The 26549-nt window shown below is 28.9% G+C and overlaps 1 protein-coding gene across 6 annotated transcripts in view; it reads right to left on the reverse strand.

The window, feature by feature from the left end:
- Positions 1–26549, reverse strand: part of uex (metal transporter uex) — a 275296-nt gene that overhangs the window by 37072 nt on the left and 211675 nt on the right. For 3 of the 6 annotated variants that reach the window (XM_075365559.1, XM_075365554.1, XM_075365553.1), the window contains 4 exons: positions 22697–22834; positions 20982–21251; positions 14007–14248; positions 7957–8333 (listed from right to left, as the gene is read on the reverse strand). In XM_075365559.1, the coding sequence (XP_075221674.1) occupies positions 8025–8333; positions 14007–14248; positions 20982–21251; positions 22697–22834 (959 nt within the window). In that variant the 3' untranslated portion in view covers positions 7957–8024. Of the gene's footprint in view, positions 1–2519; positions 2592–7956; positions 8354–14006; positions 14249–20981; positions 21252–22696; positions 22835–26549 lie in introns of those variants that run through there. The other 3 variants (XM_075365555.1, XM_075365556.1, XM_075365557.1) reach the window with 2 other exon arrangements.

A 26549-nucleotide genomic window follows, 5' to 3' on the forward strand; every position in this document is an offset into this window, starting at 1 on the left:
GGAAATTTGTAGCATGTGAAAAATGCCATGCCTCACCAGGATACGAACCCTGGGCCAAAATTATTTTATTATACTTTAATATATATATATATATTTTAAATATAAAACTATTCCATAACAATCAAAACACATTTGTTCAAATTATCAGCTAATATTATTAAATTTTTTTATTTTCTAAAAAGTATTTTTAAAATTATTAACAATGTAATCCAAAATATCAGGATAGTGAAATAAAAAAAAATCAATCTGAATCGATAGAATATGGTAGTAACAAAATATAAGAAATAAAAATTAACAATTTAAACAGTACAATCTAATCTGAAAACACCTGAAATTAAATATCAATTTTAGTACCCAAAGCAAATAAGCTGACATCTGTTGTAATAATGAGTGAACAGTCAAACAACAAAAATTTCAGTACAATTACAGGAATTATAGTTTTACTTTGAAACATTTACATCCTTTTTTGGAGAAATTCCACAAAATATTTTTTTTAGGGAGTGGAAGTTAAAATTAAGGCAGAAAACTTTTACTAAAAGAAGCTAGATGGTACTAAATAAAGATTACAAAATAATTTTAAATAATGGTTTTCAGTATTACACTGAAATCACATAAAAATAATTAAAATAAATTATTGCATTCAATATTGCAGCATTCCAATCTTGTATAAAGTGACTGTATCTTTTTCCTAATAACTGTCAGTTCATGCCTGTTATAATGAAAATTATCCTAGTAAAGTTAGTTGTGATTTATACGGATTAGAAAACTAGACGATGGATACCGGTGTACTTTGGTGGTTCACTTAACCACATGTCTCAAGGATGGTCGGCCTGAGTCAGTACAAGGCTACACCCACCTTATTTACATGTCATACATATCATCCTCATCTCATTACGCCATGTGGAGGTTGCTTATTATTCAGTTGAGCAGATTGCAACATACACTTTAGGAAAATAAAAAAAAAGAATAGAATAAAAAAATACTATTATCTTATATTATACTTTTATTGCTATTTAGTATATTAAAATCCTACCATCAGAAATTACTTCCTTTTCCAATAAATTTTCTTTCACAATGAATTATTTAATGTCAATAGATGTTAAGGCAAAATTTAATAGAAATAGACTGTAATCTGAGACTGTGTTCTGTCAAATTTATTGATAATTTTTAACATCCATTTTAGCTCCACAACCCATAAAAAGTAAAAAAAAAAAAATATGATGAATATCATATCATATGATATCATATATCAACCACAACCCAATCAAAGTAGTCAAAACTACTTTATCTGCATCGATAGTGACAGGTATGAACATGCATATATGAAGTTTACAAACATGAGCGATTTACTGGTTCCAACTTCATGTGTATGTGCTCCTTTTAATTTTTGGTTTACTTGCATAATATTTGTTGTGAGAGCGTCATGTTCAAACATGCTTATGATACTTTTGAACATACTGTTCTCTCAGCTGCATGATGAGGTATAAGGGATTGCACAATGTCAGATTAGTTTTGAATGTGTCTGGTACCTTTATTCAAGTTTTTAAAAGCGAAGTTGCATTGAAAATAATAATAATTCAAGTTTCGGTAATGTGCAGTCAAACAGTGTAACTGGTTTTTTTTTTCAATTAAATTCTTAAACAAAATGGATAAATTTGTGAAAAAACAAAGTGAGTCATCTTTCCTTTCTTTTCTTTTTCCTGTTTAGCCTCTGGTAATTACCTCTCAGATAATTACTTCAGAGGATGAATGAGGATGGTATGAGTGTAGTCTTGTACAGTCACCGTTCCTGAGATGTGTGGTTAATTGAAATCCTACCAACAAAGAACACCAGTATCCACGATCTAGTATTCAAATCCATGTAAAATAACTGTCTTTACTAGGACTTGAACACTGGAACTCTCGACTTCCAAATCAGCTGATTTGGGAAGATGCATTCACCACTAGACCAACACGGTGGATGGTAAGCTGACCTATCTTAATAATTTCATAACTAGCATAAAGAAACTTACTACCCATCCCATATTTATGAATTCTGGTTATAAAATTTCTTAATAAAAAGTATTATACAAATTTAAATTTATTCTTAGTACAAAAATTTAATTCCATGAATTTTTAATCGCTCTGTATAATTAAACTCAGACTGCATTCACAACAGACAGTAATCCAATAAATACATACAAAACAGATGATCACAAACACTGTGTATAAGAAATCTGTATTGGTTTACACATATTGCTATTACATTTATTTGTCTATGTTTAACTTTTCTTATTTAACTTACAAAGTAAGCGATAGAGAAAAAAGAAACATACCTAATTAAATGAACACAAAATAGAAATATCGATTTTAAAAAACAATGCTAAATAATTTTTTTTCCCTTCTATGATACAAATCTCCTTAAACTTTTAAATATATGAAGTTTCAAATAAATCTGTGAAGAATTTGGGACTTAAGTAACAATTAAGTGCTGTGTCCTAAAATTACAATATAAAAGATATATAAGAAATATTAATTACCTGTGCACGAGTACGTGCAGCTTCTGGTGATGCGCGACCTCTAGATTCATCATCACCTAACGAGTGTAACAACTGTAACAATCAAATACATTACTTTTTTAAATATTTTCATATTTATATGCAAAACATAACATTTCCCTTTACCAACAAAATTTTTCATAGATATAAACTACATTCCATAATTGCTATTCATGAAAACAAACAGGAAAAAGGAACAGATTATAAAGTAAACAAAATTTAAAAATATTTAGCCTATCTAAAAATATGCATTAAGAAGATCTTTCTACAACCCAAAAGGAAATACACCAACTATAAAGGAAAGCTGTGGTGTCCCAGCTGTATCCCAATCACTGGCTCTAATGCTCATAGTAGTTGTCTTTTCTGGAAGAATTTTTTCTCGCAATGTTTAACTATGCAGATCAATATCAGACAAATTCCTCAGAACTTAACCGCATACACAACTGAAATCCATTGTCATAAGGCAGGAAGAACAGGAATGGATCCGATAATGGATGAAAAGGATTTCTAATACCTGCAATAGAAATAGTAGCAAATCTACTACAGCATGAAAAATGCATTACATCCAACATTACTTTTCGATCGAGTATTCTACCTACATATATAACAAAAGAATAACAGTTTATACCATATAGCTACAGATGGAGCCCACTGCTTCAAAACTTGATTTATGAAACTATTACAAGTAACAAGTAATAAGATAATTAAAAATAAAACAGTCGCATACCTAGAAGCATATGCCAAATATTCCAGAACAGCGCAACAAAATTTTCACATGATTAACAAAATATTAGTAAACATAACAAATGGAATAAAAAATTCAGACATTCTAAAAAGCCTATTACAACATACAAAAAAATTAAAAAGTATTAAGTGATAACCAAGGGAAATCTATTACTTATTCTTCATATATTGTTTTTTAGTCACATTTTTTTAATCAACATAAGCTAATTTTTTTGTTCTGCCATCATTATTGCAGCTTATATATCTTTAATATTAAATTTTAGATACAATACTTTTTTATAGCTTTATATACCAGATCATGTAGTTGTTGAAATATTTAAATGGAGCCCTTCAATCTAATGTTTTATAACTTTAAAGTTTCATACCATTACAATTATTTAAGAAAAATATTACAAACTGTTCCTGATCTTTGCCTTTTTTTATTTTCATATAGTAAAATTTTAATGCCATTAAGTTCTATTATATGTATAAATGTCTCGAGAAATTTCTTTCTAATTCCAAAGTACATCTTTGATCAATAGGAATTATTTTCAGTAAACATTTATTCTTCAATATAATGATCTACTTTTTACACCCAACTTCACTCTTCTGCTATTATTTTTTTATTTATTTTTTTTTTATCTTTGCACTCGCATGTAACTTATTTCAAACAGTAATAAATTATTAGTATTATATGGATTTTTACGCTTTTTTCCATATAATTCAATTTCTAAATACATGGTAATATGATCCCATACTTTAATGAAAATATGAGCCAAATCCTTTATCAGTGGTATTAGAAATGAAGATTTATTTAAACCAAATTTTATCAAGCTGATTTACAACTTCCGGCTTAGATACATGAATTTAAAAATACTATTTGTTCCCAGCAACTTTTACTGTTTATTCTAAACCCCATTTAAAGTACCACAGACAAATTAAGAATGATTAAAAAAAAAATACTGTAAATACTCTTACTCAATATATCAGAAAAAGTTTCAAAGCATTTAAGAAAATAAAAATAAAACTTTTTCTAAATATACACAGTAATGAAAAAAGGGAATATTCTTTATCATATCCTTAACCTTACAGATACATCTGCTCTTTCATAACATTTGTCACAAGAAATATGGAAAAAGGAGTGGAGACCCAAAAGTTATTATCAATAATGGATTGTAAAATATTATTGGTTATTGATTTCTGTCAGTATAATAAAATTCATCATACAGAATTTCAACAAATAAGTATGAAAAAATAAAATACTTTTAGCTTTTTTGATGAAATGTATCTAAATCATGAACAGAGAAGAAGGTAGTAGAAAAAACTTCAAAAGGTATTAAATTTTACCAACTTTTTTATGATTAACAGTACATTAATATTACGGTTTATAATAGTTACTTCTGCTAACATGAAATAAAATTTCAATTTTTCTATTTCAAATAAATGTAAATTTCTACAGATATTATTAAAAATGCTTTTTATAACTTCTTAAAATTGAAAGTAAATTAAAATACTAAAAAAAAATTGCTGTAATTTACTTAAAAAAACTAAAATACTTGAAATACATATATACTTTTTTTTTATATTTTTAAATCCATGATTTTAATTGATTAATTGAGAAGTTAATTTAACATTCTTTTAAATACAAATAAATCACTCTACTGTTTCTAAATAAAATGAGCTTTCTTAATCTAATCTAATTATACTGTACAAAGGGAGATCTTACCACCTAGAATAAGTAAATCATATTTATGAATGAAGAAGGCAACACTCATTCACATCCATGAATACAAATACATTTGTACAAGTTTAAATGAATAATAATAGTTTAAATGGAAGTATAATGGTTTAAATAGATTATCTGATGTTAACAAGTAAACATCAAATAATCTAGGAGATAGTTCACAATAATGAAAGTTTTACAAAATTGTTCAACAAGGGTTGGGGAAAACCTCACACCTTAACTTACTTTAAATTATTAAATTTAAGCAAGTTAAGAATAGACATACCAAAGATGTACCATTTGACAACCACAAATGTTAAAATATCATAGACAGAGAATGACAGTTTTTATAGAACTATCTTTCTCTTTTATAGAAACTATTAAGAAACTGATAGTTTTTTATAAAAAAACAACTGAGGGTATAAAAAAAATCAATTGCTTTCTTTTTGAGTTGCAAAAGAAGTCTAAGGCTTTGTTTACTACATTCAGCTGTATTAAACTTTAATTTTTGAAGGCCCAACGTCATTATTGTGCAGCTGATATGACAGAAAACTATTCCATCGATGGAATATTTATACTTGTTCTTCTCGTGTCTTTTCTAAATTACTGTTAGTATAATAATCTATTCTGTGACTATCAGTATAACAATACTAACTATTTTCTGAATTACATATTCTTTATTTCCTATTCTTCATTACAAGATAAAATTCCTCTCCAAACTACATCACAGATGCGCTAGCTCTATGGTTCCACAGCAGACTTAATACTGTATTATCTATGTTTTCAGAAATTCAAAATGAGGAAGAAAAAATCCAAGGATAATGAAAAGAGACGGACAGTGAGAAATGACAACCTACACGTACATAAATTGCAGCACAGAAAAACACAGCCATTCAAAGAATAACTCAAGGTCTCCAAGTAGTAGATGTCTATCTGGTCCATCTGCCTGTAGTCGGAATACTTTTATCCAGACAAGAGCAGCACATCAATGATTTTTCATAAACCGTCTTATAATAAAAGTTGCAACAAAAACTGCTTTTCCTCCAGAATATAATCTACCGCTTAAAAGCAGAAACATGTCTGAAAGGAACAACCTCACTCATCCTGGTTAAACTGTGACGTGTAGAACCATAAACTATAAACTGTTTGACCCAGACCCACTTAAAAAAATACAATCTGTTTTGCAACCGTTTCCCAGTACGCGTGGGAAATTAAAAGGAATTATTAAAAGGTTTCTTTGCAAGTTAGCAAATTACCTGTTAACTAGTATAATAAAAATGGTAAAAGTAATTTAGCAAGATACATTTTGACTACGGAGACTAGGCTAGCATATTTTCACAGGCATATTAGCACTGTGTAGAGCTAAATATCAATCCCTTGTGTTTCTATATTTAAAAAATCAGATATTTCCACAATATTTTCAAGGGATGTTTAAAAAGTAACATCTACTTCTAATCTGTTGTCAAAACATTACTTGGGTCTTCTCAATGAAGTGGATAGGAAGAATATGATTCCTCCTATATCACACAACACTGTCACAGTTTCTGTGCAAGAATTCAGTCCAGATCGATAATATACTAACATGATTACACCCTTTTTATTTTTTATTTTAGAAAAGGTGTAATTTATTTTTTACACCCAAAAAAGTAAAACCTTACAAAATTCATGATACTTAGTCCAAAAATATAGCCTGATGTTATAGTCATCAGGAATGTGATTATTAGCACAAAATGTTCAATTTTGACTGTTCATCCTCATTTAATGATAAAAAAAGAGTTCATTTAACGGTCAATTATCTCATTCATAACCACTGTTGTATTTAAACTTGTGATATAAAGGAACACCTTTACATTTATCATGCAAGAAATATTGACAGTGCTTTCCATATTGTGTATGACAAAATTTCATTATTCAACACGACAATGTGCACCCATATCTTACAGAAACTATAGCTTATTTTAAAATCGTACCACGGGAAGGAACCATGACCCATCCGCTGCATAGCATGACTTTCAACTATTCAGAAAGTTAAAGGAACATCTTGGAAGTATGCGATTGCTAACAGTGAAGAAGTGAAATAATATTCTTACGGTAACTGGATGGAGGCAACCGTCACTGTTACTGTTGCTGTTGAAGCAATAATGTAAAAAAATGAAAAAGTATACGTATTTCATTTTTTCCATTGATTTTGAATCTGATATCAAATAAACTACTAAACTGAAAATGGAAGTTGCCTTTTGAACATCCCTTGTATAAAATAAATGCAATAAAGAAAAGTTTACAAAAATATAAATTGCCTTCTCATATGTTTTTTTTTTTCAGAATGTACACCAAATCTTGGCATTTATAAGTTCAAGAATATGTTACATAACCGGTCACCTTAAGTAACTTTATTTCATTACATTAAAATAAACTTGAAGTTCACATTCTGGTAATACAAACATTAAATTTCTATATTAATCGATTACTACATTTTTCATCTCTTTCACTCTAAATTAACATAAATTTTTTGGTAAGTTCAAAAGTTATTTTGTCTTGTAACAGAATGTACTGCATTCATAGAACATAGTATGTATTACTAAAAGATTCGTACACTGCATATGATAAAAAAATTATTTTAAAGATGACTAATACCCAATCTAGTATAAAAAATTTTAAACAGGATTTGTAAACTAAAATTAAAACAGAATTTAAATTGATCTAATTCTCTATGTATTTTTAAATATAAACTCTATGAAATATTTATGCTCCATAATCTAAGAAAACATAGATTCAGTTAAGCCGAGAACATCGACAATTTTTCAGCAGGCTATAAATACAATAATTAAGAAATACGTATAGAAAGGTAGACAGATTATTCTTTCTTGAGAAAGGTAAGAAATTACAGACTACTTCAACTGAAAGATGCAAGAAGGGAAATTAAGATTAAATAGGGAAATATCTTAAGTTACTGAAAAAATATTAAACAAATACTCATTTTTATCAATAATCTTAAAAGATTTTTTTTTATTAAATTATCTTTAATCAATTATAAATTGAAATTATGACAATAAATCCTCAAAAATCTCCACACTCAAACTTTCATCGGTATTGCTTGTGGCATTAAAACAACTTGTAGTCGGACGATTCTGATCAACACATGACACATTATAACTAAAAACGTTGAATCCAACACTTTCTTGTTCGTTACTTTTTAATGGGATTTTACTAGATTTTTTTAGGACTTTTTCATTAAATGTAACATTTGGTTTAGATGAAGCGGTACCACTTTTATTGTTTACAACTTGTGATTCAGGTTTATTGGTACTATCAACAATTTTAGTTTCTGCATCCATATCCTCTCTGGAAAGCTGGAAATTATATCATAAACCTGTAGATAAATAAATTAAGAGAAAAGTACATAAAAAAATAAATAAATAAATGTTTGAAGTAAAAAATAAACTTTAAAACAATTAATAAAACATTTTTTAATAAATCGAAGAAATATTCTAATAAGAATAAAAAATAGATTGAAACAATTTTCCCTTAAGTATAAAAAATTGTTAGATCGATAAATCAAACATAAAAAAACAAAAAACATCGATCAGACAATATGTAACTCTTTTACATAAAATTTCCTAAATAACAACCATTTAACAAGCACTTAATGCACATCATAAAACATCACTTTTTATTAATGAATTTAAAGTATTCGACTCCATTAACAGGTGTGAATTACTCAAGGTACCAGGTAATGCAGAATAATAGATAAGTTAAAGCTTGTTAGAATGTCAGTGAACAATATTAGAGGAAGAGAAAGATGAACAAAGTTAGTAAACTTTATACATTCAAACCTCGCAACCAATGTGTCTATCTTTGATTAACCGTATTTTATAGTAATTTATTACTATTTATTCACTCAGTAGATTACACAGAGATTCCTGATTACACCTACCCTTTTCTTTTTTATTAATAAAAATGAATTTTGTAGTATGTCAAAAATAGCAAGCGACAAGGATATGAACCCATTACTGAATGAAAGATGGAACATTACGTCATGAAAGCTGATAGATTCATAAAAAATATTTATAAATTCTAAAGATGAATCAAAATTCATAAACATTTTCCATACAGTGATGATATTTTAACAAAAGTACAATCACAGAAAATAAAAATATTCTACAGAAATATCAAGAAGTAAGAAAACTTGGCCTTTTAGTGAATGAAAATTAAAAAAAAAGTGTTATCGTTACTTCTGTTGATATAAACTGAATACAACAAATAACTATAAAAATAAGAAAAATCTGTATAAACTTAAGTAATTTAAATATCTAAAGAAAAAAATTAAATAGCAAATAAATAATTTATAATTTACCAAAAAATATAATTATTAATATATTTAAAAATATATATATATATATTACATATCATATATCTATATATTATATATCTATATAATATATATATCATATATCTTTTGAGAACAAATTCAAAATTAGAAAACCACGCTTACTTTAACAATTCTCAACTGTTTAAATCAATTAATTTTAAAAGAAATGCAAAGACAAAAACTTGCTTGATGTTGGTACATCTAATCATCATACACAGGTGTGAAACATAGACACTGGTAGAATCAGATGTAAGCCGACTGAAGATTTTGAAGAACAATAATGAAATAACCTTTGGATCAGTTAAGGGAGTAGATGAAGAAAACAGGTAAAAAAAGGAGAAGTGAGTGCATTCATAGACAGCAGATTACTCATAAAGAGTAAAGCAATTAGAATACCTTGAGGAGAATTCTTAGATAATTTGAAAGAGAAGGTTATATGAAAGAAGAAAAAAGGTCCAAGGAAAAGATGGATGAATAAGGTGACAAGGGAGCTTATAAAAATAGGTTGAAAAGTTACATGACAGTGACAAGTATTGGAGAAGTTGGAAGGAGGAGTTTTAAGAAACCAAAGCTCTCCGAGAACTGTAGAGCCAGGGAAAGAGAGAAGAATGTGTAATTCTTAAAAATTCACAAAAAAAAATCTGAGTATCCTTGCTCTATTTAAAAAGCTTTTGCCAACAGCATTTTTGATTTTCATACTTCCTGGAAAAATAATTAATAAATGCACAATTTTCACCTTCAATTTACTCATATCACCGAAAACAACTTCACATTTTAAATATAATCTTAAATAATTGATTAAAACAACAAACAGTCAAAGAACTCTAATAAAAGAGGGCCCACAGGTTATTGTCTTTTCTGGGCCCAACCATCATATTAAACGCATAGATCATGACACTAAATCTGAAGGAATTTAAGAAGTAATTATCCTGATTACTTTGAAAATAATACCCCTTTCAAACGTTAATGCCTATTTGCCTTATGAGTTAACTGAGGAGTTTGAATTCTGAATAAGAAGGCGTATCAGTTGAAAGTTTATGTACTCACTGATTTCGCACTTTGTTTCCAAAAAAGGAAAGTAAAAGTGGTTGCGCATTACTTTCCACACAGAAAACTAGCAAACTCCATTCAATTGATCTGTATTGCAGATAATTAACAAGATAGCAACTATCTTGATCAAAAACAGTCTCTCTTTTGGTTGATCATTCTCTCTTTCTATCTTCTCCTTTCCTTATTTTTTATTCTTTTTTTACTTAGATGAGTTCCATGGAAATTGGGCAGCTGCCATCCAATTACAACTGCTTCATTCTGCTGGTACCTTCTAGTAACTACCAGGACAGCCATTTTTTTTATTGCGGCACAGTAGGACAGTGACCATCTTTTTTTTAGCTGTGGAATGGTCCAAAGATGTTTTACATCAAGGAGGGGATGCACAAAAAACTAAGCCAGCTGTACCTGAGATGCCTTTACAATAAGTAAGTCAACTATTCCTCATAAAAATCTTGTCTAATTTATAATTTAAACCCATTTTCAGATGATATTTATTATAAAAAAATTTCAAATCTAATCATCAAAAGTAATTCTCAATTCAACACACATACACGCATGTACATATCAACCAAAAATGTTTTAATTTAAAAATAATTGATTATTAACCAAACCTAAGTGAAGTTGCTGATTTTTTTTTACACATACAGAATATCCCTCTACAACAATGTTCTATGGAATAGAAAAAATATTGTTGTACAGGAATCTATATAGTTGTAATGATGCAGGATTCTATTTTGAAACATTTGTGCCGTTTTGTTTATTTCATTAAAAATTCCATGCAATGGAAACAGAAATTTAATCTTAAAATGATACACTTTAAAAATAAAATAATTTGTCAAAATCAAATTTTACCATTTAATCATGTTTGACACTTAGCAATTCCATTGGAATTTTTCTGGCAGGTTTTATGGATGGTTTGCCATTGCTTCCCTATTGTGGTTAATTGAAACCAAACCACCAAAGAACACCAACATCCACAATCTAGCATTCAAATCCATATAAAAGCAACTGTCTTTACAAGGACTCGAACCTTAGAACTCTTGACTTCAAAAATTAGTTGATTTTGTAATGACAGGTTCAACCACTAGACTAACCTGGAGAGCTAAAATAATTTGTAATTGGATAAAAACTTTTAGGGTACCTCATTCTTGTTTAAACTATCCATCAGCTAGTAGTGCCAACTAATGACAACGAATTTGAAGCAAAAGTAAAAAATAAAGAATTGCAGGAGGTCTTATTCTTTTCTGTAATCAGCTTTAATATAGCAATTTTATTTCATTACTGAAATTTTTATTCAAAGAACTGCAGGAAAAGAAGTGCTCTTTTGAGTAATTTTTAATCGAACGCATTACCACATTTTTATGACCACATAAAACACTCAAAAAATTCTAAAAATATGCTCCTATGACTGCCAATAACTAATCTTTTTTTTCAGAGTCCTTGCCAAATTTGGGTATGTTTTAGACGAGTGATTTTCCATTTATCAACCTTTTTTGCAAGTAGTTTCTGTAATAAGTAACAGAAATGGTTTTTTGCTATCTCAATCATTCTAGTCATGAATGAGATAGTAAAAGACCAATTAGAAAATTTTATTATGATGAAGCTAACTGGTACGCTTTGAAATCATTGGCAAAGATGCAATATAACTAATATAGATTACACTTTCAAGGAAGGAGTTCATAGAAGAGCAGAAATTTAAATGATTAGGTAGAACGCTTACTTCTAATTTGAAATGGCTCAGTTGATAATTCAATTTCTATGATTTCCTAATTCCACATGTTCTGTGACTAAAAGTTGAGTTAGTTAATGCACTTCTCATTGTTGAATGATTTACTTTAAAAATTGAATATCAATACAACTTAAATGATTTTTCTTTAAAGTTTATTCAAATAAAGACACTGTTATAATGGGCTGTTAAATCGTATTATTTTAGAGAGAGGCTCATCATATTTATGGAATACCATTGCACCAGGAAGAGCACCTAATATTAAATTATTGAGAGATTAGCTGGGAACTGGAAAAAATAATATTATTTAACATAATAATGAGGTTCACTGATAGGGTTTTACAACATTCATTTGAAGCACGGAAGTACACATTTAATTAATACAGCAGATTATAAAAGAAAGAAAATTTCAAATATATACAACAAATGGAAATGTGAAATTCCATATCTTAACACTCTGAAGCTACTGTGTTCTGGAAGTACAATCACATGTATTTAAATACTGAGTAATTTTAATTAATATTTTAAGAAGTAATTTATATTTCATTATGCTAATGATTTATTTCTAAATTCCTTTTCTTACCAAAGCTGTTGCATTAGTTTACTGCGAAAAACTTAATGGCTTGGTTATAAAAGGGTTGTAATTTATAGGCAACCAAACTAAAAGTGCTCTTTTATGCTTTCAAAGTTACATAAATCTTTTGTCATAGTAAAATATATAATCATTTAATGTAATAAAAAAAATTATTAAAATCTGATACACAACTCAGGTTGATTGCTTCAAAAATCACCTCAAATTAAGTAAAATGATCTATGAATTTACCTACTTAAAATTAAAATATATGAGTCATTTTTATCTTTGCAGTAAAAATTGTACGGAACTTAACTTTTAGTGAGAATGAGATCAAATTTATTTTAATATAACAATTCTTAAATTTACACCACAATGCTTTCGGTAGATCATGCAGTACTTTTCAGTACTAATTATTTTGCTGTTTAAAACACTGTTTTTGTTATTTTAAACTCTGTGATAGGCTAATGTTATTGATATTAGTATTCAATAGCATTCATATCAATTAATGGCACAATTACAAACAGCACTAATCATAGAAGATAACTCAAAAAATTAATAATCATTATGATGTAAAATTAAACGACATTTTATATTTAAATATGTTTGGTTTGATCTGCAAATGACTATAAAAACATGTTTAGAAATGCTAATATTTAACATAATTTTAGTTTTTTTTTTTTTTCATTTTGTACAGCTTATTTAAGCCCTGCTTAGTTTGGTTACATACAAGCTTTAAAATCTTTTATAAATTGGAAAAAATTGTTGTGAATTTTACGTAAATAATTATAATAAATAATATTTTAATAAACTGAACTCCAAACAAGAAAAAAGGTGCATTAGAACAAAAAGAAAATGTTAACCGATTTTTATTTTCCTAAATCAACAATTCAAAAATTACAAACCAAAACTGAACAAACAAAATGATTTGTGTAAAATAAGATAAGAAATTTTTTTCATACATTACTGTCAAGGCATGCACATAATTATTTAACCGTTTAATGTACTACAGTATAAAAACAAAATTAAAAAAAAAAATCAGCAAAATTGGTGAAACACTTGGCGTAGAGTTCATTATCAAAAAATATAAACTGAAAAATAAGTTTTTTAAACTAAATATTCACACAGTACCTCGTAATAATAAAACAAACCGTTAACACTTTCTTAGAAAACATTAGCAATGTTGTTAAAAAGAACAAAATTATTTTTTTGGGGATTGATTTATAGAAAAAGTTATTGTATTTTAAACATAAACAAATACTGGAGATACTCAATTAGAAGATTTAAAAAATTTCATAAAAACTGACCTTTTCGACTTCTGCATCAAAAACATCACCGCTTTGTACTTCTTCTTTTTTGGAGCGTTCCATTAAAGTTGCACGTTTTGCAGCAAGGAATAATGAGCGTTTAACACTAAGATAAAATACCTCAGTAATGGCACGGACTGTATAATCAGGAACAAAAGAATGCCGCAACATCGCATCCAAATTAACACTTTGTAGGCTGCCTAGCTGCTGTGATGCACTTGCAATTCCAGTTGGAGATTCCGCTAACAAATTAAAAAAAATATATAAATATTATTTTAAGAGAATGAGTAATTTACTAAGGTGTAATTAAATTTATATAAATACAAGTATTTATTTATGGTACTGTAGGTAGGAAAAAGGCAATCGCTCAACAGAACATCTACAGGATTCAAATTTTATTTATACTGTTTGTTATTTCTCTCATTCTTTTTGTATTCAATGATTTTCAAACGGTACTACTTCATACGTTTCCACCGATTCTTCTTGATGCCTTGTTCCCACAATTCATTTTTATGTCGACCACCACAAATAACAAGTATATCACCATTTACCTAACCCACTCAAATTGTGAATTACAAAAACTCTATAGGTAAAATATTCAAACTGTAGCTTATTACAATCATGTTCACTGCATTACTTTAAATGAGAATGTTTTGTGCATATTATAACCTACAACCTTTCAATTTACATTCTTTTATAAATTCAACCGACGAGATGAAAATATCTTTAACTATACTGGTATACTGAACGCATTATTATAAGAAAGCAATCGACTTAAAGATCTAAGAATAATTTTTTATTACAAAACTCATAAGTTACGTTTCATTTACACTGTTTGAACCAATAACTTCAAGTTTCATGAATCATCTTAACTTGTGTGGTTATACAGACTTTCACTTTCTTGAAATTTAATAATGGTTTATTCGCTTTTAACCCAAAATTCACCGAAAATGTTTTATTTTCTCCCATTACGATATTTACGGGTAAACAATAATTTCCCGTAAGTTAAAGTTCTTACAGTTCAAGTTTTGATTCATATTAATTAAAATTTTGTTCACAACTTCAGTATAAATTAATTTTTAGTGATCATTTAACTTGCAACACAAATCAATATTAATGTAATACTAGAAAAAAGGCGGGCCAACAGCCAGCCGTGAAAATGTTACACGGTTTATATTTCATTACATATGATTTTGTTAAATATTTTTGTCAATTGTAACCAAATAACGTTCATGAATTTATCAGCGTACTAACAACAACAAAAACTTTTACAATGAAAGCTTCAAAATCCTGAACATGTTTAGCTGTTTCTTGAGTTGTGATTTTTTAACACAGCTCTAACCCAAATGTTTTCCTTTTTATCCCCAAAACACAAATATATATCAAGAAGTATACATTGTTTGTGCGCTGCATGCAGATGCCTGGCCCACCACCATTGGTCAACTCCGCACCAATAGCAGCTAAAACATAAATGTAACACAGACAACAAACCCACGTACCATCCTGAAAAGGAAATATTGTAATTTCTTACTTTACTTGGATTTACAATTTTCAGTTTCAGTTATATTCATCCACACTTATTGTTCTATAAAGATAAACTATAAGCGATTGAAATTCTGTTTATTTTATTTTTTTATTATACTGATTTTTAAATGATTAATGGTTACACTACTACTAACTGTAATCTTATTTATTTATTAATTTTTATTTGGGTATTGGATTATCTGATACACACACTAAATATCAAATTACAGAAATAATAGAAAAAGATTTGAGAGAATTAGAAATGCAGAATTTCATTTTGAAGATTATAAATTACAAACATGAAGCTACGTATATCAAAAGTACACCAAAAAAAATTTTACAATGAATTCATTAATTGAACTTTTGTGATAGAATAAGACAGTTTCTGAATTAGATTCAGTCGTGAAAAAAGGACTCAAAATTCAGAAAACCAGCAACGATCCTGTATAAAGATAAAATTGTTTCCTTCCTGCTTCTACATACAGACATCTTCAATCTAGAATATTTCTAATTCCAACAGCTGTAGAGGAATACAGCAAATAATGAATGCTTTTATTGTTACAAACAATTTTTACTACAATAGTTTGGTTTTTATTTAAGCTTTTCTTCTTAATATTTCTTTAATTTAATGTAAGAATTTGATATTTTAAATCACATGAGTATTTTTCTTTATTATTCTTTAACATTTTTAGAAGTTAAATATTCTAATTAATGTTAACATTCAATACACTAATAACCATATGACTAATGATTACAGCTTTAAGTTCATAAAAATTTTATTCTTCTACCTGCCACCTGCCAGGAACCTATCTTTATCACAGATGTTTGTGTATTTCCATTCAGGCAGCTTTCTCAGATCTTAAATACAATCACTATCAGAATGTTTTAAATTATAACCATCCTCTGATAATAATTAATATCGACTGCTTGTACCCGTTCAATGCTGGGAGCATCATTCACGATAAATAACACTGAATACCCTAATGTTGGAAAGCAGTTAATCTTCAACATTATTTAAATTTAATAAATTAATAAATAAATTTTTATTCTGATCGCAACATTAAAAATAGATTATATAGATCACATCAATACAAGAAAAATACAAATATAAAAACAAATAACAAAAGTAAAAAATACAAAAGTTCAGAGTCCAAATTATGTATTTAAATACAAAGACAGGAAATAATGTTCAGGTAAATGCATTAAACATAAAAAATTACTACAAAATAATACACAATTCAGAAGTACTACTGAAAATTATTTTAACCAAATATTTATGATGTATACTTACATGGTATGCAGATAAATTGTATTTACTTAAAAATTCAACAACAGAATAATATTATTTCCATAAAAGAAAATCTATTTGTATTTTAAGTAAACTGGGAAGAGTTTTGAAAGGGTTAGGCAATTTATTAAAAATTCCCATTTAATAAAACTGGGAAGCATAACAAGGCTCTTCCTCTAAGCCAGAGTATTGTATCGAGTTACACAAAAATAGTTTTGCTGTCTGGTTTGGTAAAAGTGAATATATTTTTTAAGAATACTATTCTTTTTAGCTAAGATTGCAAATTCATAAATATAACCACAATGATAAGATAATGTACTTAATCTTCTAAATATAGGTCTCTCTTTTTTTCTCTCTATTTAGCCTCTGGAACCACCATAACGTATTACTTCGGATGATAAATGAGAATGATATATATGAATGTAAATGAAGTAGTCTTGTACAGTCTCAGGTCAACCGTCCCTTTGAAATCAGCTGATTTCTGTGATGATGAGTTTACCGCGCTAGACTGACCCAGTGGGTTCTAAATATTGGTCTACATGATTCATACTTAAGTGGTGCTAGATAAGCTGTCAAAGTTTTCATGTGCAATGTGTCACCACATAAGTCATCATGTAAACTGTACCAGATATTCTGGCTTCTATCTCTGCAGAAAAATTCAGCAAGCACCTAAATAATATATTTTAATCAACAAGTATTTGTACTCTTCTATAATCTGACATAACTCCCTGTATTAATAAATTATTTGATAATTCCTCCTAATAAATTATTCGATAATCAGTTTGTCAATGCGTGTAGATTTATATATAAAACAAATGTATAAAAATTGATTTTAACTAGCACCTTGCCAGTGGAACTATCCCTGTTGTAGAATAGTTTTCACACTTTAAAAGAAAAAAATATCACTGCACATACTTATAATTAAGTTGAATCTTGAATATCTGATAAGCTCAGAACTACAGGGTTATCAGGTTACTAAAAGATCCAGATTACTGAGAGCAGTAATGGATTCAGAAAATTTTTGGTGGATGTGGCAGATTGTTTAGCTTACTTTTATATTTTGCTCCAGTATCTAATAGCGAGGCATAAGGTATTGGATGCATTTCTTACAGCCTCTCCGACACAAATGTCAATCTCACCTTCACAGTTGTAACTAAGAACTGTTACATGGCACACCCTGTTATCACAGAGGAGATGGCTTTGACAACCGACTGATCACCAATATAAGTGGACCCCGTCTTTTTCTTTTCTTTTTCTGTTTAGCTTCTGGAACCACCATAAGGTATTACTTCAGAGGATGAACTGAGTCCCAACAACCTTGGAGGGCAGAAGAGCAGATATAGTTTAGGACACTCTCTTGTTCTTGGGGTGTGGAATCACCCCAAAAGGCGGACTTACCATAGAGTCAGTGGCATAAAATGGGACATCGGGAAACCACTCCGTTAAAGATCCAGATTGGTTATCCCTAGTTCCAGATACTGCAAAACCAAGATGGGTAGTCCTAAAAAGAAATATGTCTGGAATTAAAATACCTCCACTATTAGATCTCCAGGCAGAGACTATTTCAGGAGTTCATAAAAACAGGATCAAGAACAATCAACAATAGATATTAACAGGTACATGGAATTTAAGAACGATGAGTGTTGCTGGCAAATTGGAAAACATAAAGAAAGAAATGGAACGAAACAATATAGATATATATTTTCGATTTATGGGAATTTAGATGGGAAGGAGAAGGTGAGTTCATATGAATATAAAATGATACACATACGAGAAAAGGAGAAACACTTTGCAAATCACTATGAAGAAGAAGAAAATGATCTAATAACCCAGGGCTTTAGGCTCATAAAAAGAAAGAAATTTTTTATTTGGAAATCAATTTTAATAAAAACACCTCTTTGGCATTGTAGACCTACTCTGGAACAATGATTCACTCATGAACAGCATTCAAAAATGTTTGTATAAACTCATGAATGATGGATGTGTCTACTGACAATTTCTTCTCCATCATTGTTAAAAATGAATAGCAAAAATTACCATAAACTAAAATTATATGCCAACTTTCACTAACTGAAATTTCATCCTTTTTCTATTCTCCTTTGACAAAAGAACTTCTTTTTGTTTTAAAATACTCCCTGAAACAGGAACATGCTTTAGTATTTTCTGGATGAAGCAGGAGAGATGATGTTTTCTATTCCAGCAAAACCTATTATTTAACATTTTATTGTCTCCAAGATCAATTGTGATGGTTTTCACAAAATTCTCAACTTCCTACCTACTTTTTTTTAATGTCATAAATATTGTACAATCTATATTGAATTTCTTAATTTAACTTCCTTCTCCAATAATAATGAGATTTAACTGTTAATGGTAAATTTTACTGGAAAGCAAATATTGAGGAATTATTGTAGGAGAAATTAATTTAGAATATAAGAAAACAAGTAATTAATAAGTAATAAACACTATAATTAAAGAAAAGTGATCTTATGGCATTAACTAAAAAATTTACAACTGACCTTGGATTCACAAGCAAATAAAACTTTTAAGTTTGATTTATTTCAATCTTTTACTTCAGGAAAATTAGTTATTTAAACACACATTCATAGAAAAATATAAATTAATGCAATTGATAAACTAAATAAAAGGTTTGTAGCAGTTAATGTTAATAACAAACTGAGTAAAAACAAACAAAGGTTAAAATAGCAATACAAAAAGGACCTTGAAGTATATTATTTAAGTTGTAAAACTGTATTTCTAAAACATAGAAATTACTGCTCAAATGAAGTATATTACAGTAATAAATTTTTTTTTGTTATCATGTTGTTTGTTTTTTTATCAATATTCCAGACATCCCATGCGGCTTTCTGGATTCAGGACCAGTAGTCAACCACATCCCTTGTTCATGTGTGAATGAGATGTCGTCTTTTATACTCAGGCCAACCATACCTAAGATGTGAGGTTAATTGAAAGCCAACCACTAAAAAACACCAGTATCCACGATCTAGTATTCAAAACCGAATAGATACCACTACCTTTATTAGGAATCAAACCTGAGAACTCTCAGACTTCAAAATCAGCTGATTTATGCTAAGTTTTACCAACAGACCGACCCGGCGAGTTAAGTACTGTTATGTACTGTATAATTGTTCCTGCTACAACAGGTTTCTCCTTCATATCTACCTTTACTTACGTAAAAGAAATTTAATCTCTCTACACTAATCACAATGCTGCTGCAATCAACGTATCATATGGTTATCAGCTACGAGGCAGAACCCTTGCACAATGTCCATCTCCATTTCCCTCTACTCCCAGCTAAACTTTTGCATTCCTAATAAATTTTCTTTTAAACAAAGTCATTTTTGCTCTTCTATGGCCTCTCTTTTTTGTAACTTCTAATCCTTCAACATTATTTTAAACCATTTCTTCTGATGTATATTCTAAATGTTTAGCTTCCACATTCTGAATTGTTTTGACTAAGCTTCTAATCTCATTTACTCAGGAGAGTAAATCAGGATTAGGCATGAATGAGGATATTACTTTTCTTTTCACTTTTTCCGATTACTTAATTTTCTTTAATCTCCTCCAGGCCCACATTTCAAATGAGTACAGCCTTTCTTTTTCCTTTCCTTCTTTACACATTCACCAGCCTGTAAAACTGATTTTTGTCTTTCATCAGGCGGGCATGTACTCTCATCATGTTCTCTCTCTCTCTCCCTCTTTTACCCTAGTAACACCTGCTGTCCAATATCATTTTTTATAAATCTTTATTCATTCAATTTGATCAAAAATATTTTACATTCTCAAGTGCAAATTTTTATTTGTGATCATTAAATCTTACAGTGTGTCTAATCAAATATGAATTTCTTTATATTTACCAAAGTCCATTGGACTTTGCCATCACTGCAAGATTTCATTTCCTTATTTATTTTATTTAATTAGGAAATAAATTAATTATTTTTATCTTATTCAATTAAAAGAAACTTTTTTAATTATTAAAGGGCTTTTGTCCTATATTAAAACAATTTTTCACAATCAAACAAGAAGTACCTTTCAATTTATGATTTAAATCCCAATTATTCTTCCAGATAGTTCTTGACAGAATGATTAACTCCACACAAATACTTAAGTACTAAAAAACTTACAAAGTATGTAACATTACTCACCTACACCTACAGTCTGCATAAGTGCCTGAAGCCCAAAATATGTGAAAGGGCCGCTTTCAAAAACAAGATTTTCACGACCAACAGTGACTTCCACACGACCTTCTAATATAAGAACAAAATAATCAACTGGTTTTCCCTGTTGATAAATAATTGTATCGGGATCGTTTTTACTTTTGTCCTTCTTCACTTTTATATGATGAATAATATCCTGTTTTAATAACCGGCTAAGAACTGATTCTGATATGACTTCTGGTTTGAATGGATCAACAGCTAAGAAAGATAGAATGAATACATAAAAATAATACTGAAAGTAAAATAAACCATGCATATAACTAATACAATATCAAACATTTTATATTAGAAATTATATCATAACAATTTTCTATTTAAAAAATTAAGCTAATGTACTATTTTGATACTTGGTAATTTTAACAAGTCTGCCAAGAATTCATCGACCTCATGACTTTATTCTGTATTCTTTAAGCAACAAAATTACTGTATGCACTAATAATGGTGAGAATGAATATTATAGCTTATGAAAAAAATTCCAAGCCTGTGATTTATACCTAGAACCTTCTGGATGAAAGACAAAGATGCTCACTCCGCTTCAGAGGTCAGCTTGTATACAATACTCTAAGATATTGAGAGTAAACAATTTTTTGAATTCAAATGTAGGTACTCCTTTTTGACAAACTAAATTTAATTTCATATTAGTGAAATTAATCTTTTTAATATTGATATTATTCCTCTGTATTAGTTTTACAATGTAGTGTGTAGTGTAAACTTCCACTACAGCTCAGGAAGTTTTTTTATGCTGAAGTCATCCTTCACAAAAAAGGAAAAGATTCTGATGGATCAATATTATAAAAAGCTGGAAATACTGTTTAGATTATACAAATATTAAACCTAAATGAACTACGAAACAAATTTTCTGGAGAATTACAAAAAATTTGCTTCAGAAGAATATTTGTTGATGCTATATGATTTACATGATCTAGTTTTTAAGAAATGTTTTTAATTAATTTGGTAATACTAAAATGTAAATGTAAGGCATTAGAGACAAAAAATCAATACAGAACAAATGAATTATGAAAAAAATTAGTAAAATCACATAAAATTAATGAACTTTTCAGAATATGTTAATCTAATTAAAGTGAAATTAACAGAAAAAGAAACAAATACCAGTTAACCTTTGCTAACACTTCAAATTTTTTTTGCATTGTTTTAAGGAAAATAAGATTTTCCAAATTTATATCTAATTGAATCAGCTACTTTTGTACCAAATAAATGTCACCGTTTCTGTACTTTTCTCTAACAAATAAAAAATCAATGAAATTCACTTTTGAGAAGTTTCTCACATTTATTAATATTTTAACATTTTCAGTGAGGAATCATCATCACTGCAATAGCATTTATCGACTGATTACTCAATTCTCCTGTTTTATGATTTTATAATAATATAGTTTTAATAATAATTTAATAATAGTTGAAATTATGACTATGAATGATTTAATATAAATAGCTATACTGAATAGAGCTCTATATTAAATTAACGGAGGATATATACTTCACACAATTAAGAATAAGATATTTCATCCGCATATGAGGGGACTGTGTGTAAAGTACACTGTGACTTACTGAATAACCCACTTTAAAAATGACATAATAAAAAAATTAAATAAAATTCTTTTTATTAAAAATCATTAATAACTTACATGTACTAAGGTACTGGAATGTAGCAAGTGTGAGCTGTGGCGATATATGAATTCTCTGTACTTCACTTCGCTCAGCAAATGCTGTAAAATCTTGTTTGATATTACGGGCTGAACGACGATGTTTTGTTCTATTATCGGCTGTTAGTACAAAACAAAAAAATAAATACATAATTTACAACAAAGCAAAATAAAATTTCATAACCGTAGTAGGAAAAATATTTTCCTACCAATTATATGAATAGCAGTAAATTTATACAAATGAAGTCTTATCATTTATCACAATAAAATATGAAGAAAATTTTTTTCTTGTTTCTTCGCAGTTTGTCATGCAAACTATTTTAGAAGTTAATTATTGTTGTTAATTTTACAAAATTTAATATTACATCCAAAAATAAAATTGCGAACAAAAAATTTTCAAACACATGGAAAGCGATACTTTAAATAACATCTGATTTTCCAGAACAGGCATACTTATTATGATCCAGAATGTATGAGTCATTCAATAATTAAATAGAAAAATGACGACAGAAAAACTATTCAATAGAATAAACTAAAACTGTCACACATTCAAACAGGCACCCCCTGACAGAAAATATCAGATATTTGAAAAGAATTTCCCTTAATAAAATCTATTTTGTTTATTTAAAAATATCAGCTCACCTTGAAACATGTAACACAGAAAAACAGCACATTGTTATTTTTATTTTCTGAAGCTGTAAAACGGCTGAAATTCATTTTCAATGTTAAAACTGAATGGTGAACACTGTAATAATCGAGTAAATCTTTATAAGCAGATCAAATAGTTTAAATCAGACGGTACAAGTTGCACTGATTTTCATCAAAACAAAAGACCAGTGGAAATTTCAATTGATGCTTTGTAAAACTGCATTAATGATCTTTTTCATAAGGACGAATGCAAAAAACTGGGGAAATTTTTGAAAAGCTGAAATCTGTAGTACAAGTGTGGCAGTTTCTTGTCCATTATCCATGGTAGTTTGAATTACCAAAAAAACATGTTTGAGGTGGGTTCTAAAACGGTAGATTCAAAATCTCAAAGGCACCTGAATTCACATTTGTATGGAACTTCAAAATCGTTTTTGGCAGAAGGTTTTTTAAATTGCACAATAAATCGTGATGAAATTTAAATTCATCATTTTGAGCCGGAATCGAAATGCCAGAATACAGAACGGTAACATCTGAGTCAGCCAGTAAACTGATGCAATGGTGTTTCTAGACTGTAGAGGCCCAATTTATTGAGATTATATGGAAGTAAAATGTACAATCAACTGTGACATGCTAGAAAGTAAAGTGAAATCCACAATAAGGAGGAAATGTCAACTGTTTCTATCTCAAAAGTCATATTTCTTCCATAAAATAATGCTTGCCTCCCTGTACCACTAAAAAGACAACGGATGCTATTCAAAAGTCAGGATAGGAGGTATTGTCACACCCACCTTACAATCCCTTTCTTGCACCATCAGATTCTTTTTAAGTTTGATCCTCTCAAAGAATTTCTGCACGGCACCTAGTTCAGCAAAAATAAAAGGGTCAAGAATGCGGTACAAGAATGGCTTGGACACAGAGGTGAACAATTCTTTACTACTATAATCAGAAAGTTCAGACAAATACGGGTAAAGTACTTAAATATAATCAGGGATTATGTTGAAAAGTAGCATCGGTATCATTGTCATTTAAAAAATAATGATTTTCTACAGTCACTTGCCTCTTTAAATATTAAACAATTCTCATAGATTCACATATGCAATGTAAATTAAAAAGTTGTAAAATCATAACTTTGAGAAAATATGTCCATGAGAATCTAATCAGTAAAATTCAGTATTATCACTACTGCCGCTAAATCCAGAAAAGAAAATGTTAAGCCTCTAAACCTCACCACAAAAAACCTTCTGCTAAAAATGTTTGTTAAGTTCCATACAAATGTGAATTCAGGTGTCTTTCTGACGAGTTGAATGTCTCAGAACCCACCTCAAACACAAATTTGCGTTTGAGGTGGTCCACCTCTGTGTGTGAGGGTCCACCTCTCAGTCAGGCAAGTAAAGCGAGCCCCGACCAGCTAGTCAATTCATAAAATTTTTTAGATGAATTCTGATAATTTAGGATGTTATTTTACTGCTGCCCACTACTTTTATTTTATGATTAAAAAATTATTTTTATTCGAATCATAACAACAACATGACTAGAAGCATTTTAAAAAAGATATACTATATGAATACGTACAAACAGATTGATTCATAAGTTTTATCCTCATTCTGCAAAAAATTCAAACGAATATTAATATAAAAATGCTTTGTTTTAAGCAACAGGTACCAAAAAATGCTGCCCTCATTCCAGTAAAAAGATAAATTAATATTGAATTTAAATTTTTGGGAAGAAATTATGAAATAAAGTTAGTAGTTTTATATGATATTTGAACTAGCGAATTTCTAATACGATCCGGAACTATATCTTCAAAAGTTTCTACTAAAATGTAAACCTCAAAAAATGGATCGATTAAACATACGTTTTTATGTTTAAAATTAACTTTATAAAACTAAAGAAATAAAAATTTGGACAGAATTTAATTCTGAGAAAAAACTGATTAAATAATGTTAAATGAAAAAATAGTTGATTTTTAACTGCAGCAAAACAGAAAATGTTATAATTCTAATTCAACCTGAAATTCAGTGTAACAATCTTTAACCAATCTAAAGTACAAATGATTTATTTTACAGAACAATTTAAAATGACTCTTAACTTAAAGCAGAACCGAAAGGGGCAAACCCCTTTCTTTAATCATGAAAAGGGTTGCTATAGTGGAAGCTTATGCACATTCTGGATCCTTTCAAGAAATGTGTCAAATGTTATGGAAAAATTTCCTAACCAAAAAAATACAAATGCAAGTTATCACAACAAAGCAGTTAAAACACATCTTGCCATAAGGTTCTCCATGATTTAAATTTTAAACTATACTGTGTAACAGCTGTGCAACACCTTAAGAAAATAGACAAACTGAAATGTCTTGATTCTTGCATAAAAACATTCTTCGAGACTGCTAAAAAACATTCTTGATGGACAAATAAATCCAAAGCTGTATCCCACGTGTCTACCTCCTCACAATGGGAAAATCAGCATATGGTGTGCAGTTTCTTGTAATCATATAGTTGGGAGGCAATACTGTTTGACAGGATTGTCGATCCAAAACAGTAACTACACAATTTTCAAACTTTTATCTCAGTAAACAGATCATGAAAAAAGCACAGCTTCTTCGAACAAGATGAAGGCACATTTCACACATTAAATAATTCACTAGCACGCATTCATGCAGCTTTTACATAACTGTCAGCAGAGGGCGGTAACCTCCACATTTTCCTTCTTGTCAAGTTGTAATTTTTTCCTTTGGAGCTATTTTAAAAATAAAGTTTATATATTGAATTCTCACAGTATCAATGAAGTGAAAGTGAACATTCAACAAATCAACAGCAATGACAACATGTTTTGCATCAAGTGACTCAATATGATCGATCACTCGAGCACAAAAGTGCATCAGGCGTTCAATTCAAACATCTTTTGTAAAAATATGGTAAATAAGTAATCTTTTTATGGTAAATACAGAATTTAATTTATGTTTATTTTATTTTTTCATTTCATTCAGAGAATGTTACATGTCGCAATTGTGTCTGTAGCGCTTGGGTTTTAAGTTGCTCACCTAATATAATCAAATTAGTAGTCCATTGTCTCAGTGTTTTGTTTTAGCAAGTTCAATATGTTACTATTTTCAATTGTTACAATTCTTAAAATTTTGTAATTATTGTAATGTTTGGTAAAGTGACAATAAATGTATCTATTTTTATTT

Source organism: Lycorma delicatula, chromosome 5 (genome assembly GCF_047948215.1).
Source record: "Lycorma delicatula isolate Av1 chromosome 5, ASM4794821v1, whole genome shotgun sequence".
Classification (NCBI taxonomy): Eukaryota; Metazoa; Arthropoda; class Insecta; order Hemiptera; family Fulgoridae; genus Lycorma; species Lycorma delicatula.